Below are 16,824 nucleotides of genomic sequence, written 5' to 3'. Positions count from 1 at the left end.
CCATTTTCCAGTACTTGTATTACAAGAGATTAAATCAAATCGAACATACGCAATATCATTATGCTATACAAACACACTGCTACTTAGTTTAAGGCTGGCTTGGTATTTATTAATATAGTATTAGAAGGCTATGTCTGAACATTCAAACATCACTTAATCTATAGGTGCAGCTTCTGTTGTACTGTTCACCAGATAAGTGAAAATTTGAAATGTTTGAGTTGATGCTTTTTTCAGTTAGAGTTAGGAAGTCCAATGTGGTGATGTATGAATACTTTATATTCAAATTTATATCTCCTGGACAACTAATAACGTTATTGAGCATACTAGGGATCGGCAGAATAGACTTTTGTTGCATTTGATGCTTACATGACTGACTTGTGAAATGTCCAATTCTGGATCATCTGTACAGTTCACTTCCTTTATATTGTTGCATGCCATCAGCAATGAGAACAGAATGCTGTAGTCCCAGTGGCAAATTAGTACCATGAAAGATCATTAAATTCAAATGACAGAATAAGGTCTGATGGGTTTTTAGTTCCATATTTAGGGTCAAACTTTTTTCTAAACACACTAAGAATAAATGACAACCCACCAAGCAGCAAAGGAGATTTGACTAGCAGGAGACCACTGCCAATGACCTGTGAGTACACACTGTTGGTCAGGTAATTCTCAAGAAGGGGCATTCTGATTAGTGAAAGGGCACAGGCTTGGGATAGGAAAATTTATAGTTTCTTGTAGCACCTTTTCTCCTGATAACCAGCAAGAGAATTACAAAGTAATTATTAACGATTTAACTTGTTGTGTCTTTTGCTCAAGCTCTCTTTCCAGACAAATTACCATTTGGCCTAGTGGCAAAAGAACCACTATTCTCACATACAGTCAACAAGTTAAAAATCACATAATAGGCCCAGATGACAGTATTGGCATTTTTACAGGTTCTGCTAACTTGGGGTAGATATCATAACACCCAAAATTTAAAATTGTGCCCAGTAGAAAATGAATTGGCCAAGTCTCAGCTCCATTTGAACTGCCTTGCTTCCTGCTTTCTGCCAGATAGCGGGTGTGAAAATCAAAGTCAATTTGTCTTTTAAAATGGTTATTGTTTTTCTGTTCGGTTAAACCAAAAACATTATAAATTGAAGAGCATGTGTCTACAATGTTTGATTTATGGAACATGGGAACAGGAATAGGCCTGTTCCACTGTTCATGGCTGATCTGTAGCCTAACTCCATATATCTGTCTTTGGCTTATATCCCTTCATACCTTTGCTGAACAAATATTTATCAACCTCAGCTTTGAAATGAACAGTTGAACCAGCATCCACTGCCATTTGTGAAAAGAGTTCCAAACATCTACCACTCTTTGTATGTAGAAGTGCTTCCTAACATCTGTCCTGAATGGTCTGGCTCTAATTCTCAGACTACGCCCCATAGTTATAGAATCTCCAAACAGTGGAAAGAATTTATCGTTATCTGTCTTTTCCTGTTGATATCTTGAAGACTTTGATCATATCTTAACATTCTAAATTCTAGGGAAAACAGGACAAATTTGAATAATTTGTCCTCATAACTTAACCCCTGAAGTCTAGATATCATTCTTGTAAACCTACATTATCCTCCCTCCAGGGACAATATGTAATTCCTAAGGTGTGGTGCCCACATTTGCTCATGGTACCGTTAGTGGGCCTAACTAGGATTTTGTACAACTGCATAACTTCTGCGTCCTTGTACTGCAATCCTCCAGATTGAAAGGCCAGCACTCATTAGCTTTCTTGATTATTTTCTGCACCTATTTGTGACATTTTGAAAATCTATGCACTGGAACTCCCAAGTCTCTTTAGATATTTGCTTTATTTAATTTCATGCCACCTAGAAATTACCCTGATCTATTCTTTTTCAGTCGAAAATAGAAAACTTCATAATTACTTATGTTGAATTTCATCTGCTACAGTTTTGCCCATTCATTTAGCATAAAATTACAATGGGATGTTGATGGTCTATCACCTACGTTGTCTGTACTGCCACCTAATTTTGTGTCATCAGCAAATTTGAATATTTGACTTTTTGTGCAGTTACCCAAATTGTTAATAAATAATGCTAGTAATTGAGGCCCTAAAACAGATCCTTGTCTGACACCACTGGTCACATCCTGTCAATTTAAGTACCAACTGATTATCTCTAGTTTCTGTTGCCTGCCACTCAATCAATTTCCCAGCTATGTCAGTAATTTTCCCACAATTTCATGGGCTTCTACTTAGTTAACAGTCTCCTATGTGGGACTTTATCAAATGCATTCTGGAAGTCCCTATAAATAACATTCATTCAAATTACACTGTCCACTACCTTAGTTACTTCTTTAAAAAAGTGAATAAGGTTTGTCCAGCATGACCTACCCATCATGAGTCCATGCTGGCTCTCCTTGATTACCTGAAAACTTTCAACGTGTTTAGTTACCCTACCCTTGATTATAGACTTGAAATTGTTTTCCACCACTGATATTAGGCTAACTGATCCGTAATTCCTGAGTTTTTCTCTGTTTTGCCGTTCTTAAAGAGCAGAGTGACATTTGCAATTTTCCAATCCAGGCAGACAGCTCTTATACCTCAGGGACACTGAAAGATGAAAGTTAGGCCTTCTACAATGTGCTACCTTCTTGCAATGTCAACCAGCTGGACCTCACAGAATGAGTTCCTTGATTGAGCTGTTATTCTGGTCCAATCAGGGAGCCCTCACTGACAGATATGAACAAGTGTGACTCTGGTGACTCTGAGAACTGGCTCAGTGTAAATAAAGGGTGACTTGGTGGTGGGATACTAGCCTCTTTGGAGTTCTTTCACTCATTGATGTTTTTCTTACATTAATTTTATTCAGCCTTGTCCCCAATCCATTATTAATTTCCTCAGGGATTCTGGCAAGCTATCCTTTTTTTTAATTGTAAATACCAAGACAAAGTAATTCTTCAACATGCTATTTCCCCATAGTCATTGACAACATCCCACCTTCAGTCCTTAGTGGGCCAACATTGTTTCCGACCACTGTTTTCCCTTTGTGTAACTTTAAAGTTTCTTTTTATTGATTTCATCCTTGGCAAGTTTCCTTTTATAACCCCTTTTAGTAGCACTGTTTGTGGCCCTTTGCTGGTCTTTGTATCTTTCCCATTCTAGAGGATCTGTTTTGTTTTTTGCAATTTTGTATGTGTTTTTTTAATTTAATGCAGACCCTTGTCTCCCTAATTATCCAAGGCTGTTTTTTTCTGTAAAGTAGAGCTTTCCTCTCTGATTTATGAACTATTGACAAATGTAAGTTGCTTTTACTAAAGCCAACCAATTGTGAACATTTTTGTTTAACTGAGATTTTACTTATGATGCCTTCCATTTCACTGTGATTTGCTGTGATTAATCCAATGATTTTCCTGTTTAGGATTGTATTGAGTCAGGATTTAATGCAGCAGTTACGTTTGCAGAAATGTTTGAAAACTTTCGGACAGATTTTCTGGAAAATGAAGCCCTTGATTTGCCAGCTCTTATGAAAGAGGAACATGGTATGCTTGTCAATATGGAGTTATCTTGCTTTGGATCAGTTTTGGATTAAAATTGTGCTAGGGCATTGCACAACAAGTGATGTCAAGTTATTGGTTAGCAGTGTGAACTTCTTCACTTTGTACATAATTCTATTCAAATATGGAATTAGGATTCATGCTTGAGGAATAAGTGAATATGTTTATAGATCTGTCAAACAAAAGGTTCCATGCTTTGCTGTTGTATCCTAGGTTTTTACAAAACATAATACTGTCCTTACTGTGGGATCAAACTTTTCTTTTTATTGCTTGCTACAAAGTTCAGGCTGTCTGTTCCCAGACGTTTATTATCAGACTGTCTCTTACAGCTGTTCTTTTTACAGAACTCCCTGTCTATTCAATTGTAAGCTTCTTTGTTCAAAGTAGACCCCGTTACAAAGAACAAAGAAAGTTACATAACAGAAACAGGTCCTTTGGCCCTCCAAACCTGCGCTGATCCAGATCTTCTATCTAAACCTGTTGCCTATTTTCCAAGAATCGTTATCCCTCTGCACCCTGCCCATTCATGTATCTCTCTAGATACATCCTAAATAATGCTATCATGCTCACCTCTACCTCTGCTGGCAATGTGTTCCAGGCACCCACCACCCTCTGTGTAAAGAACTTTCCACGCGTATCTTAAACTTTTTCCCTCTCACCTTGAACCTGTGACCCCTCTTGATTGAGTCCTTCACTCTGGGGAAAAAGCTTCTAGCTATCCACCCTGTGTATCTCTCATAATTTTGTAGACCTCAATCAGGTCGCCCCTCAACCTCCGTCTTTCAAATGAAAATAATCTTAATCTACTCAACATCTCTTCGTAGCTAGCATCCTCCATACCAGGCAACATCCTGGTGAATCTCCTCTGTCTCCTTTCCAAAGCATCCACATCCTTTTGATAATGTGGCAACCAGAACTGTATGCAGTATTCCAAATGTGGCCAAACCAAAGTCCTGCACAACTGTAACATGTATTCAATACCTTGGCCAATGAAGGAAAGTATGTCGTCTTGACCATTCTATTGACCTGCGTTGCTACCTTCAGGGTACAATGAACCTGAACACCCAGATGTCTCTGTACATAAATTTTCCCCAGGGCTTTTCCATTTACCGTATACTTTGCTCTTGAATTGGATCTTCCAAAGTGCATCACCTCATTTGCCTGGATTGAACTCCATGTGCCATTTCTCCACCCAACTCTCAAATCTATCTATATTCTGCTGCATTCTCTGACAGTCCCCTTCTCTATCTGCTACTCCACCAATCTTAGTGTCATCTGCAAACTTGCTAATCAGACCAGTTATTTTACCTTCCTCCACGTCATTTATGTATATCACAAACAACAGTGGCCCCAGCATGGATCCTTGTGGGACACCTCTGGTCACAGTTTTCCATTTTGAGAAACTCCCTTCCACTCCTACTCTCCGTCTCCTGCTACCCAGCCAGTTCTCTATCCATTTAGTTAGTACACCCTAGATCCCATGCGACTTCACTTTCTCCATCAGCCTACCACAGGGAACTTTATCAAATGCCTTACTGAAGTCCATGTTTATGACAATTACAGCCCTTCCCTCATCAATCAGTTTTGTCACTTCCTCAAAGAATTCAATTAAGTTGGAAAGAGAAGACCTTCCCTGCACAAAACCATACTGCCTATCACTGATGAGCCCATTTTTTTCCCAGATGGGAATAGATCCTATTCCTCAGTTTCCTCTCCAGCAGCTTCCCTACCACTGACATCAGAGTCACCGATCTATAATTACCTGGATTATCCTTGCTACCCTTCTTAAACAAGGGAACAACAATAGCAATTCTCCAGTCCTCCGGGACCTCACACGTGTTCAAGGACACTGCAAAGATATCTGTTAAGGCCCCAGCTACTTCCTCTCTCGCTTCCCTCGGTAACCTGGGATAGATCCCATCAAGACCTGGGGACTTGTCCACCCTAATGCTTTTTAGAATACCTAACACTTCTTCTCTCCTTATGCCGACTTGACCTAGAGTAATCAAACATTTATCCCTAACCTCAACATCTGTCATGTCCCTTTCTGTGGTGAATATTGACTCAAAGTACTCATTGAGAATCTCACCCATTTTCTGTGACTCCACGCATAAGTTCTCTCCTTTGCCCTTGAGTGGACCAACCCTTTCTCTCGATACTCTTTTGTTCCTTAGATATAAATTTGGGATTTTCCTTAACCCTGTTTGCTAAAGATATTTCATGACCCCCTTTTCGACCTTGTTTAGCCTTTCCCCAATTTAGCACTTTTGCTTTAGGACCATTCTTGTCTTTGTCCATGAGTATTCTAAATCTTATGGAATTGTGATCACTACTCCCAAAGTAATCCCCTCTGGAAGCTTCAAACACCTGGCTGGGCACATTCCTCAAAACCAGGTCCAGTATGGCCCCTTTCTGAGTTGGACTATTTACATACTGCTCTAGAAAACCCTCCTGGACACTCCTTGCAAATTCTGCTCCATCTAAACCTCTAACACTAAGTGAATCCCAGTCAATGCCGGGAAAATTAAAATCTCCCATCATTACCACCCTGTTGCTCCTACACATTTTCATAATCTTTCAACATATTTGTACCTCAATCTCACACTCGCTGTTAAGAGGCCTGTAGTACAGCGCCAACATTGTTACTGCACCCTTCCTATTTCTGGTCTCTGCCCATATTGCCTAACTTCTCGAGTCCTCCATTGTGCTCTCCTTCTGCACAGCCCTGATATCCTCTCTGACCAGTAATACAATTCCTCCACCCCCTTTACCTCCCTCTCTATCCCGCCTGAAGCATCTATATCCAAGATATTTTGTTGCCAATTTTACCATTCTCTTAACCAATTCTCAGTAATAGCAATAACATCATGCTCCCAGGTACTAATCCAAGCTCTATGTTCATCTGTTTTACCTACTACACTTCTTGCATTAAAACAAATGCACCTCAGACCATTGTTCTGTTGCGTTCATCATCTGCTTCCTACCTACCCTTCCCCTTAGCCACATTGACTTAATTATCTAGTTCCTTACAGGCTTTATTTACGACCTCCATACTGTCCGCTAACCACCTCATTTGGTTCCCATCCTCCTGCCACATTAGTTTAAACTCTCCCGACAGCATTAGCAAAAACACCCTCCATGACATTGGTTCCAGTCCTGCCCAGGTGTAGACTGTCTGATTTGTAATAGTCCCACCACCCCCAGAACTGGTCCCAAATCCCAAATATCTGAATGCCTTCCTCCTGTACATGTCTCAAGCCACTCATTCATCCTGCCTATTCTCCCATTTCTACTCTGACTAGCACGTGGCATTGGTAGCAATCCTGAGGTTACGACCTCTGAGGTCCTATCTTTTCAACTTGGCTCCTAACTCCCAAACTTCTGTTTGTAGGACCTCCTCCCATTTATAACCTATATCATTGGTGCCTATATGCACTACAACAACTGGTTGTTCACCCTCCCCCTTCAGAATGTCCTGCAGCTGACCTGAGGCATCCCTGACCCATGCACCGGGGAGGCAACGTACCATTTGGGAGTCTCATTTTTGGCCAGAGAACTGCCTATCTACTCCCCTCACAGTTGAATCCCCTCTGACTATAGCCCTTCCACTCTTTTTTTTCCAGCCCTTGTGTACAACATAGCCAGCCACAGTGCCATGAATCTGGCTACTGCTGTCTTCCCCTGGTGAGCCATCTCCCCCAACATTATCCATAATGGTATACCTGTTTTGGAGGGAGATGACTGAAGGGGTCACCTGCACTGCCTCCCTGCTCTTTTCCTGCCTTTTGGTCACCCGTTCCCTTCCTTCCCTCAGCAGTCCTAATCAGTGGTGTGACCAATTCGCTAAACAACCTCCTCAGCATCACGGATGCTCCAAAGTGAGTCCATCCGCAGCTTCAATCCATGCGGTCTAACAAGAACTGCAGTTGGACAAACTTCCTGCATGTGAAGCAGTCAGAGACATCACCCATGTCCCTGAGCTCTCACATTGAGCAAGAGGAGCATAACGTGAGTCTGGGATCTCCTGCCATTTTTACTCTTAAGCTTAACTTAGTCCAACTATAATATCAAATAATAGATAAATGAAATTGAAATAAAAAAATTACCAATCACACTACTTACCAGCACATGATAAAAATGAAAAAGAAAAGCTTTACCTTATCAACACCTTTATCTTTAGTTAGAGGAGGGCAGCACTACATGTGTAGTGTCACTGGTTTAGCCACTGCCCAAATATATCAGTTCACTCACCTTCCCAGAGTGCAATTCGGCTGCTCCCATTAAGTTCTGCTGCCAAAATGAATGCCCAACATCCTGGCGGTAAGTATTTATAGCCTCTACTCGATTTCCCAGAGCACAGTTTGACTGCTCCCACTCAGCTCCACTGCCAAAAATAATTAGCCTTGGGATACCTCCTTCTCAAAGAACCTTCTATTGTGCTAAACTTATGATCTCACTCTAATGCTGGACCAGGTAAGCTAGTTTTGTTATTTCAGCCATTTTTATGCCAATGGGCAGCCATTTTGTGTGACTCTTGACCAGGGGCTACCCCAACACTCTCTAATTCTGTAACTTTAAAAACTTCTAGATATTCAAATAACACATCCACAAGTTTTTCAGATGATCCCTGTCTGGTTTATTTTAGAACATTTTCACTAATTTTAATATTTTCTTTTATATTGTATAGATTAATTCTGTACAAAGTGAGACCGTTCCTCTCTTTGTATGCTTGATGCGCAATTAATCCTGCTGCCTAATACTTCTGTTAAAATGATATCATAATTTTTTTCCTTTTCATGTACTTACCTAATTCACTTTTGAAAATTCTGATTAATACATAAAATCTATGTTTAGCAACCTTTACAGCAGTACAACCCAGATCAGAAAACTTACTCCACAAAAACATTTCTTATTCTGCAATAAATAGAGGCAATAACATACCTTTTTGCTCTTTGAAGTTTCTTTTCCACTCAATCAAATCATGGCTAATCTTCTCCATCTACATTACGTACCCACACACTTTCCATTTTCCTTTGTCTTTAATACCTAGAAATTTATTAATGTCTATCTACAAAATATTCAGTAACTGAGCCACCACATCCCTCAGGGAGTCCAAAACTTTCAACACCTTCTGAGTGTAGTTCCTTCCTCACAAGTCCTAAATGGTCCACCCTTTATTATTAAACTGTGTTTCTTGGTTCTAGAACCCCCACTACTCCAAACCAAATTAGAAGAATCATCATGATTTTAAAAAAAAACTGTGCAGTGAGATTACCTCTTAATTTTCTAAACTCCAGAGAATACAGGATTGGTCTTCTCAATCTCTCCTCATAGAGCAATCTCACCATCTCAGGATTCCATCTGATGCATACCTCTTCTGGCAAGTATGTTGCTCCTTAAGTAGTGGGATCAAAATTTTGCACAATACTTCAGGGTTGTCTCATTAATGCTCTGTAGCAGCAAGAAAGACATCTTCTTTAAGAAATATTGCCCTTGCCAGTTTCCAAAATGGAAAGCAGGTTAGTGAGTGACTCCTTGCTTATCTGCCTGAACCTCCTCGGCTGTCTGGCCAACACCCATTCCCTTACTGCAATGCGATCACCTCCCTAAATATTAATCCAAATGGTTCTCAGCCTTACAGCACACTACAGTGTTTCGAGCTATCACTTTAGTCCTGAAACAAGAAGATCACATTTTTGCAGCTAGTGCCGTTTCCTACATATGTGGTTGACCAAGCCAATAGGAAACTGTGAGGGTGTCTTACACTCCAGGAGCTGAGCTCTCCTTAACTTTACTTCACAGACTATTGTTTATGAACTGAAGGCTAGACAGTAGACTCACTTACCAACTCTCATCAATCACTTCCTTCCGTTGTGCTGATGCCATTTTGATTCCTGAGATTACGTTAAGAATTTTGCTTGTGTTCTGCTGTTATTGGCTAATTTTTATGCCAGTTCTCTGCCCTTGCTCCTTTCCCCTGCTGTTAATTAGTGAATTCACAATTGTTTTTTAACTAATGCATGTCCTCACTACCACAATGTACAACTTTAATTCTTACTAATACAACCTAACAATAATTACCATTTAAAAATAAAACAGAACAGTGAATTCAACAAGTCATTTCTTCCCATCTGAATGTGTCTCTTATTACTTATGTGATAACTTCTTTAACATTATTTAATTTTTCATTTTTAAATATAAATTTAAAGTGTCTTACAGACATTCTCTAATGGTTGGTTGGTGAGAAACTGTCATCTTAGGTGTCACTGTCTGGTTCTTATGCCAAGATACTTAAATATATTTTGTCTGGTCGTCTTTCTTCCTGCCAGTTGAAACAATTTACCTCTATGCATTATATCAAAACTCTTTAATATTTTAGATAATTACTTTAAATCTGTGTTTGTCCATTTCTATTCTGAGCAGAGCAATCCCAGTAACCCACATCACTGTACATAACTGAATTCTCTCAGCCTGTTGCTATTCTAGTAAATCTCCACTGCATCCTAAGGTTTTGATATTTCTTTAATTATTTTACTTTTTCCATTTCATAGTACTTTCATAAGCAGACAGTGCATAGCTTAATATCAGGAAATATAAGTTTATATATTTTTAAAACAAAAGTGTAAATGTCAAAGTTAAAACTGACAAATATGTAAGTAAATGATAAAATATTAAATTTGGTATCTACATTTAATGCAGATATTTATTTCTTTACGAGTTGGCTGGAAAAATATCACAAACAGCATTCTGATGCAGTCAGTATTAAGCAGACTAAGAACTTAGGATTGCTGCTGATAGATAATGCATCTCTCAAGAAAACAATAATACCTTCACCGCTACGCTGTCTGGAGGTAAACATTACTCATTTGTGATCAATCTGATGGCTTTTTTAATCATCATAAGCATTTAATGAAGCAAATGATTTAGAGGGCAGTATTTCTTACAGTGTGAAACCTGTAGCATCTTGATACCTAGATGCTTAACTGAGCAGGCCTTCCTTGATCGAATACTGAATCACAATATAAAATGAAGAATTGCTCTTCATTTTGTAGTTATTCACTTCATGATGAAACTCAATTCACTATGCTTTCCATCCAGCCAGGTCAAAATAATTGGCCTTTAGTTTTTGAATTTATCCTGACATTGTTTTATGACCAAGTATGCAACATCTGCAATTGTCCACACCTCTTACATAAACCCAGTGTCCAAAGGGCATTGTGAGATTATGCTTCTGAAATTTCCACCATTACACCATTACACCATTCAGCATATTTAGACATATACTGTCTGGTCATAGAGTCATAGAGATGTACAACATGGAAACAGACCCTTCAGTCCAATCTGTCCACGCCGACCAGATATCCCAACCCAATCTAGTCCCACCTGCCAGCACCCGGCCCATATCCCTCCAAACCCTTTCTAATCGTATACACATCCAAATCCCTCTTAAATGTTGCAATTGTACCAGCCTCCACCACATCCTCTGGCAGCTCATTCCATACACGTACCATCCTCTGTGTGAAAACGTTGCCCCTTAGGTCTCTTTTATATCTTTCCCCTCTCACCCTAAACCTATGCCCTCTAGTTCTGGACTCCCCAATCCCAGGGAAAAGACTTTGTCTATTTATCCTATCCATGCCCCTCATAATTTTGTGAACCTCTATAAGGTCACCCCTCAGCCTCCGACGCTCCAGGGAAAACAGTCCCAGCCTGTTCAGCCTCTCCCTGAAGCTCAGATCATCCAACCCTGGCCACATCCTTGTAAATCTTTTCTGAACCTTTTCAAGTTTCACAACGTCTTTCCGATAGGAAGGAGACCAGAATTGCACACAATATTCCAACAGTGGCCTAATCAATATCCTGTACGGCCGCAACATGACCTCCCAACTCCTGTACTCAATACTCTGACCAATAAAGGAAAGCATACCAAATGCCTTCTTCACTATCCTATCTACCTGCGATTCCACTTTCAAGGAGCTATGAACCTGTAGTCCGAGGTCTCTTTGTTCAGCAACACTCTGTATTAGATTAGATTAGATTAGATTACATTACAGTATGGAAACAGGCCCTTCGGCCCAACAAGTCCACACCGCCCTGCCGAAGCGCAACCCACCCATACCCCTACATTTACCCCTATACCTAACACTACGGGCAATTTAGCATGGCCAATTCACCTGACCTGCACATCTTTGGACTGTGGGAGGAAACCGGAGCACCCGGAGGAAACCCACGCAGACACGGGGAGAACGTGCAAACTCCACACAGTCAGTCGCCTGAGTCGGGAATTGAACCCCGGGTCTCTGGCGCTGCGAGGCAGCAGTGCTAACCACTGTGCCACCGTGCCGCCCACTCCCTAGGAACTTACCATTAAGTGTATAAGTCCTGCTAAGATTTGCTTTCCCAAAATGCAGCACCTCGCATTTGTCTGAATTAAACTCCATCTACCTCTTCTCAGCCCACTGGCCCTTCCTGATCAACTTTAAGTACAGCTAGACTTTCTAATACATAAATCCTCTTTAAAACGTTTTAGTCAATTAGTCACTTGTCAGCTTCTTGTCTTTCAATGCAATTTCAGCAGCCTCTTTTTTCTTAGTGAAGACAAATGCAATGTACACATTGATGTCTTTGACTTACCTTTGATCCCAAATTGGCTCCACCTCGCATCTCCTTATCAGTCACTATTGTATGCCTACAAAATACTTGGTATTGCTTTTCATGTGGCCTGTCTGGATTTTCTTGTCAGGGTCAAAATATTTTTTTTGAGGGATCTTGAGATTTTCATGAAGGCTAAGTTTTGATTTTTGTGGGCTACTTTTCTTTATTCTCATTCGTTCATTTATTATGTTGGGCAGTCAGGGTATCATACTTTGTATGTCTGTGCTGACAAATTGATTATTTGAACTGAAAAACAGAGATTTAGATTAATTCATCAACATTCTCAATACTCCATTAAACTTAAAAGCACGATCCCCCAGGAAAATGTTATACTCCCATTTAAATTGATACAAGATAACTGACCTACCCTTCCACATACTGTCTTGAATCACACAGTGTATCCAAGTGGTTCTTTTGGATTTGGGTAAATTTAGTTAAGAGAAGAAATGACAACAGCAATTTGCTTAAATATAAATGTTTGTTAAGTAAATTAGCCAGAATGAGAAAAAAAAGACAATAAGCCTCGCTGCCTGTCTGGTGACCCCTTGCTCGATGGCTGGGCTGGAGGCTTAGGTCATTCCTGGCACTGTTCTCAATCCGGATCCAAGGTAAGGTGCTGCGACTTGGAACAAAATTCTCTCTGTCTTGTACAGTGTAACAAACAGCAAGTAGAGGAAAAAAACAAGCTGACTGTGCTGGCTTTGGCATAATCAGGAATGTTCACAGGAATCATTCAAGGTCATGCAACTGTCAAATATCATCAACAAATTTAACCCTTCAGCCCATCCTCTATACATACAAAAATCCATTACCCTAAAAAGACTTTTCATAGATTGCTAAGGTCACAACCAAACATTTCCATTGGGCATGCACAAAGTTGGAACACTTTTGCTGGGCAGATACAATTCTATTCACTGCAAATTCAATTTCATTCTCTGAATTAAGGTTGTCAATTGATGGTTTTCATTAAAATAGGGCCCTCAACATTGTTTCCAATATAGTAGTTCTGGAACTTATGTGGCTCTAAGCTAGACATACCATATTCATTTGCAAGAACTTAATTACCTTAGTTATTTAGAGTTTTCTTGGCTCCCAGTTAGTTATGCATTCCTTTCTTGACCAGTTTAAAACTGTTCTCTCTCCTTTGCAGCATGTATGTCCACCACCCTTTCGATCACCCTCTTCTCAGCATCACTCTTGCAGCTGCCTTCTTCTGCTTGGATCTCTTTTAACCTCCTTGTATCCCCTAACACCTCTTGGAGCCTCAACACACCCAATTACTGGCACCCTTCCTTACTTTGAAGCCTCCTTTATTCTCCTCCACCCCAAATCCTCCTTCAAGCACCTCCTCCCACACCAAAACTCAGACTCCAGCACAGAACCTAGAACTCCTGGCAAAGGCCTTTCTAATCTTGACATAAGGCCCTGCATCTTGGCCATTGGTGATTTTCAGCACCCTCCCTTGCTCCTAGAACTTGATTCCCGAGCAGCTCCTTTCCGTTCCACTTCTACTTCTTCCCCAAACATATTCAACTCACCTCTGCTCCTCCCAAACTCAACGTTCACCAGACTCACCAACCCTCTCCTAGGTGTTGCACTCACAACAACTCCAGATCCAACTCTTGATCCCCTAACTGCTTTCTTTCCTATTTACAGCTCCTCTAATCCTCATGCCCGTTGTCGCATTGCAGCCCTTCTGATGGGTTTATTGTGTTTAGAGTATGATTGCATAGAAACTTTCCAGATGCGTTTTGACATAGGAATTTGTACATAAAAAAAGGGAGTTTGAAATTATTGCAACATATTAATACACTTTTATCTATGTGTTATGTTTCACCCTCAATGTGCTCCTTTATATTAATAAATAATTGTCTCTTAGTAAATCCAAACTGCTAAAAGTGACCATGAAAATATTTTTAAAATTAGACATTTGGGATAAATATGTAATTTAATTACTGTCTACTATTTAACACACAGTGGAAGAATGGAAACAGGAACTTTAATTGTTTGCAAAAGGCAATTCTTAAATATACAGATAGTTCTCAGATAACAGTGTTCCGGCAGTGCAATTTGCTTATAACGTCACCGAGGAATTAAGGATTGGTATTTTCGAGAATGCTTATCTCTGTTCACAACAACGCAATTCCAGCGGTGATGGTTTTGCGTGCTTTGTTGTGCGCTTGTGCCAATGTCTGCACTGAAGTTTCAGTGCTGTTCTGTGCATGCACTGATGTCAGCTGCCAACAGAGCAGCTTTCTGTGAGAGGTACATTGAGCAGCTTCCTGTGAAAGTTACACTACTCTTAGATTATCTCTGTTTTTGAAACAAATGAGTGGGCATAAGGATAAGAATATTAGCAATAAGCGTCCTTCTGTCCCTACATTATCAATATTTTTTAAATGTACTGTGATTAAATTTACTTCTGTTTGGTTGATAACTATGATTTACAGCTTCATTCAAGTTGTGCTGCACTTTGTGTTAGACATTTGGGTGATCTTTGAGCAATCATAAGTGATATGTATTGCTGGTGTGCCCGTAATGCCTCTTTTCCCGTAGGCCCCATTATTTATATTAAGCAAGGATTTGCTGGAACGCAACTACGGTGTTATAGGAGAACTATCTGTCCTTAAGTTGTTTTAGTTGCAATATACACATTTGTAGTCTATAATTGACTTAAATTTGAAATGAATGCTAATCTGATTATTTATCACAGGACAACGTGTTAATATTTACAACATACAGAAAGTAAAAGGAAATATCATTTTTGATAATATGTATCACAATTTTGATTTCTTTTGGTTAGGCTATTAATGCGATTCTTCCAGTTCTTGCCAAGAAGAAGACAGACAGTATTATTCATGAAGTGCAAGATGCTGAGTATAAACTTGAAATAGTTCCAACTGGTACCTTGGAGTATGTGAACAACTTGCTATTCCTTGATGAAATGCAAGATAGGGTATGTTGCAAATATTTTCATAATACATTTTTCAAGTTGGTAAAGTTCAAACCTTCCTCACAGAACTTTTCCCCTTTATTATTTTCTATCTTTCTTCAATAAGGTGAAAGGAAGATTTCAGTCATTTTTCTTTGCAATTGTAGGCCAAAACTGAGTTTCTAGCCATTCCCACTGTTCTACAATATGCTGGCATTGGTAGTGAAGAGTATTATGTGCTGTTCTCATATTCAGAAAATCAAAAAAACAGTGAAAATAAGGATTAATTTTGATGATATGTCATCTGTCATGAAATCATAAACTTCTGTTGATTTGCGATTTTAGCAGAGCGGAAATGCTTTCCCAATCTGCTTAAATTATGACTATAATTTACTCCTTTAAATGAAAAGTTTTTTTTTCATTAAGGATAATATGTTTATATTTGATTCAATTTAATTATATGTTTTTGTTATTTATATATGCTTAACCATTTTAGTTTTTGAGGTTTTTGTGATGATGCTCTCACTTTAACAAGGTTATATTGTCCTTGGTTTTTTTTAGGAGAAACTGTAAAGGCCAAGGTGCTGAGGAGTCTAGGAAGAGCCTAGTTCAACAATAGTAGGGGAATGGTCAGTTCTCCCAGTTCAGGATTTTCTAGTTTGGTTTAGCTGTGGCAGTCCAGGAAGATTGCAAACTTCAGCAAATGGTTCCTGACTGACTTTCTCTCTGAACTCTCTTTGGATGTTGTTCCCTCCTGCCTGTCAGAATCTGTGTTTCAATTTGCCTTTTTGCCAAGGGATATGTTTAAGGGATGTTATGGATTGGAACAGTTCTTTAGTTATATTGCTGTATTAGGTTGGTAAAGTTTTCCAGTAGTTAAATTATTCTAAATTCCATTTTCTTTTGTTTGTGTTTCGGCTGTAGTGTTTAAATAAAATCTGTTTTGCTTAAAGCTGAGTGCTTTTGCCCGCTGCACTACACCTGGAATATCCACTTCACATCTGCCTTTAAAATAATAAAATGTTAGGGTCTAGGCTATCTCCTTAAAATATTTTAAGGGGATCTGGCCTGGTCCATAACAGATTGGGGGCTCTTCTCGGGATTGATTCTATAATTCCAATTTAGGTTTCAGGTTGTTAGACTGAAAAGTGGCGAGTAGTAGGTATTTAGTGTCTTTTGTTCAGGTGTTGAATTCGATTGGTATAAACAGTGCTTGGTGTAGTAATGGCTCTTTCAGCCACTACGGGTTTTCTGGGGTAAAAAAAGTGACTTTGGGGATTTTACAAAAGGTGAGCAAGGCAAAGCTGTTGGAATTGGTAGACAAACTGGAGTTGGTTTGCCTTCATCCGTGAGGAAAGGAGAGGTAATTACAGCAGTTGCTCGGCACTTAAATGTGCTGGAAATGCCATTGGAATCTTTGGAAATGACTAGAGTTCAGTTGCAGATGAAGCAGCTTGAACATGAAAGAGAACTGAAACTGTTTGAATTATGGTTAAAAGCAGAGGAAAGAGAGAAAGAAAGAATCACCCTTGTAGAACTAAAAGGGAAGGTCAAAATCACTTTAGCAAAACAAAAAGAACAGGAGAGAAAAGCCTTAGTATAAGAAAGGATAAAGGAGAGAGAGGAAAGGGAGAAAGAGAGTTTGAGCTTCATAAATTGGCACTTAGGAAAATTGATTTAAA

General features: G+C 39.5%; 1 protein-coding gene across 1 annotated transcript in view; it reads left to right on the top strand.

Moving 5' to 3' along the window:
• Positions 1–16,824, top strand: part of dnah6 (dynein, axonemal, heavy chain 6) — a gene marked incomplete at its 5' end in the record, with an annotated part of 301,703 nt that overhangs the window by 28,418 nt on the left and 256,461 nt on the right. Inside the window, 3 exons of the mRNA XM_043705917.2 lie at positions 3,420–3,540; positions 10,255–10,406; positions 15,014–15,166. Of these exons, the coding sequence (XP_043561852.2) occupies positions 3,420–3,540; positions 10,255–10,406; positions 15,014–15,166 (426 nt within the window). The remainder of the gene's footprint in view (positions 1–3,419; positions 3,541–10,254; positions 10,407–15,013; positions 15,167–16,824) is intronic.

The sequence above is a fragment of the Chiloscyllium plagiosum genome, unplaced genomic scaffold (genome assembly GCF_037043375.1).
Source record: "Chiloscyllium plagiosum isolate Xiang-an unplaced genomic scaffold, Cpla_swu_hap1 HiC_scaffold_2, whole genome shotgun sequence".
Lineage (NCBI taxonomy): Eukaryota > Metazoa > Chordata > Chondrichthyes > Orectolobiformes > Hemiscylliidae > Chiloscyllium > Chiloscyllium plagiosum.
The sequence above is the reverse complement of the archived record's forward strand: the minus strand, read 5'-3'. Positions and strand labels throughout refer to the sequence as shown.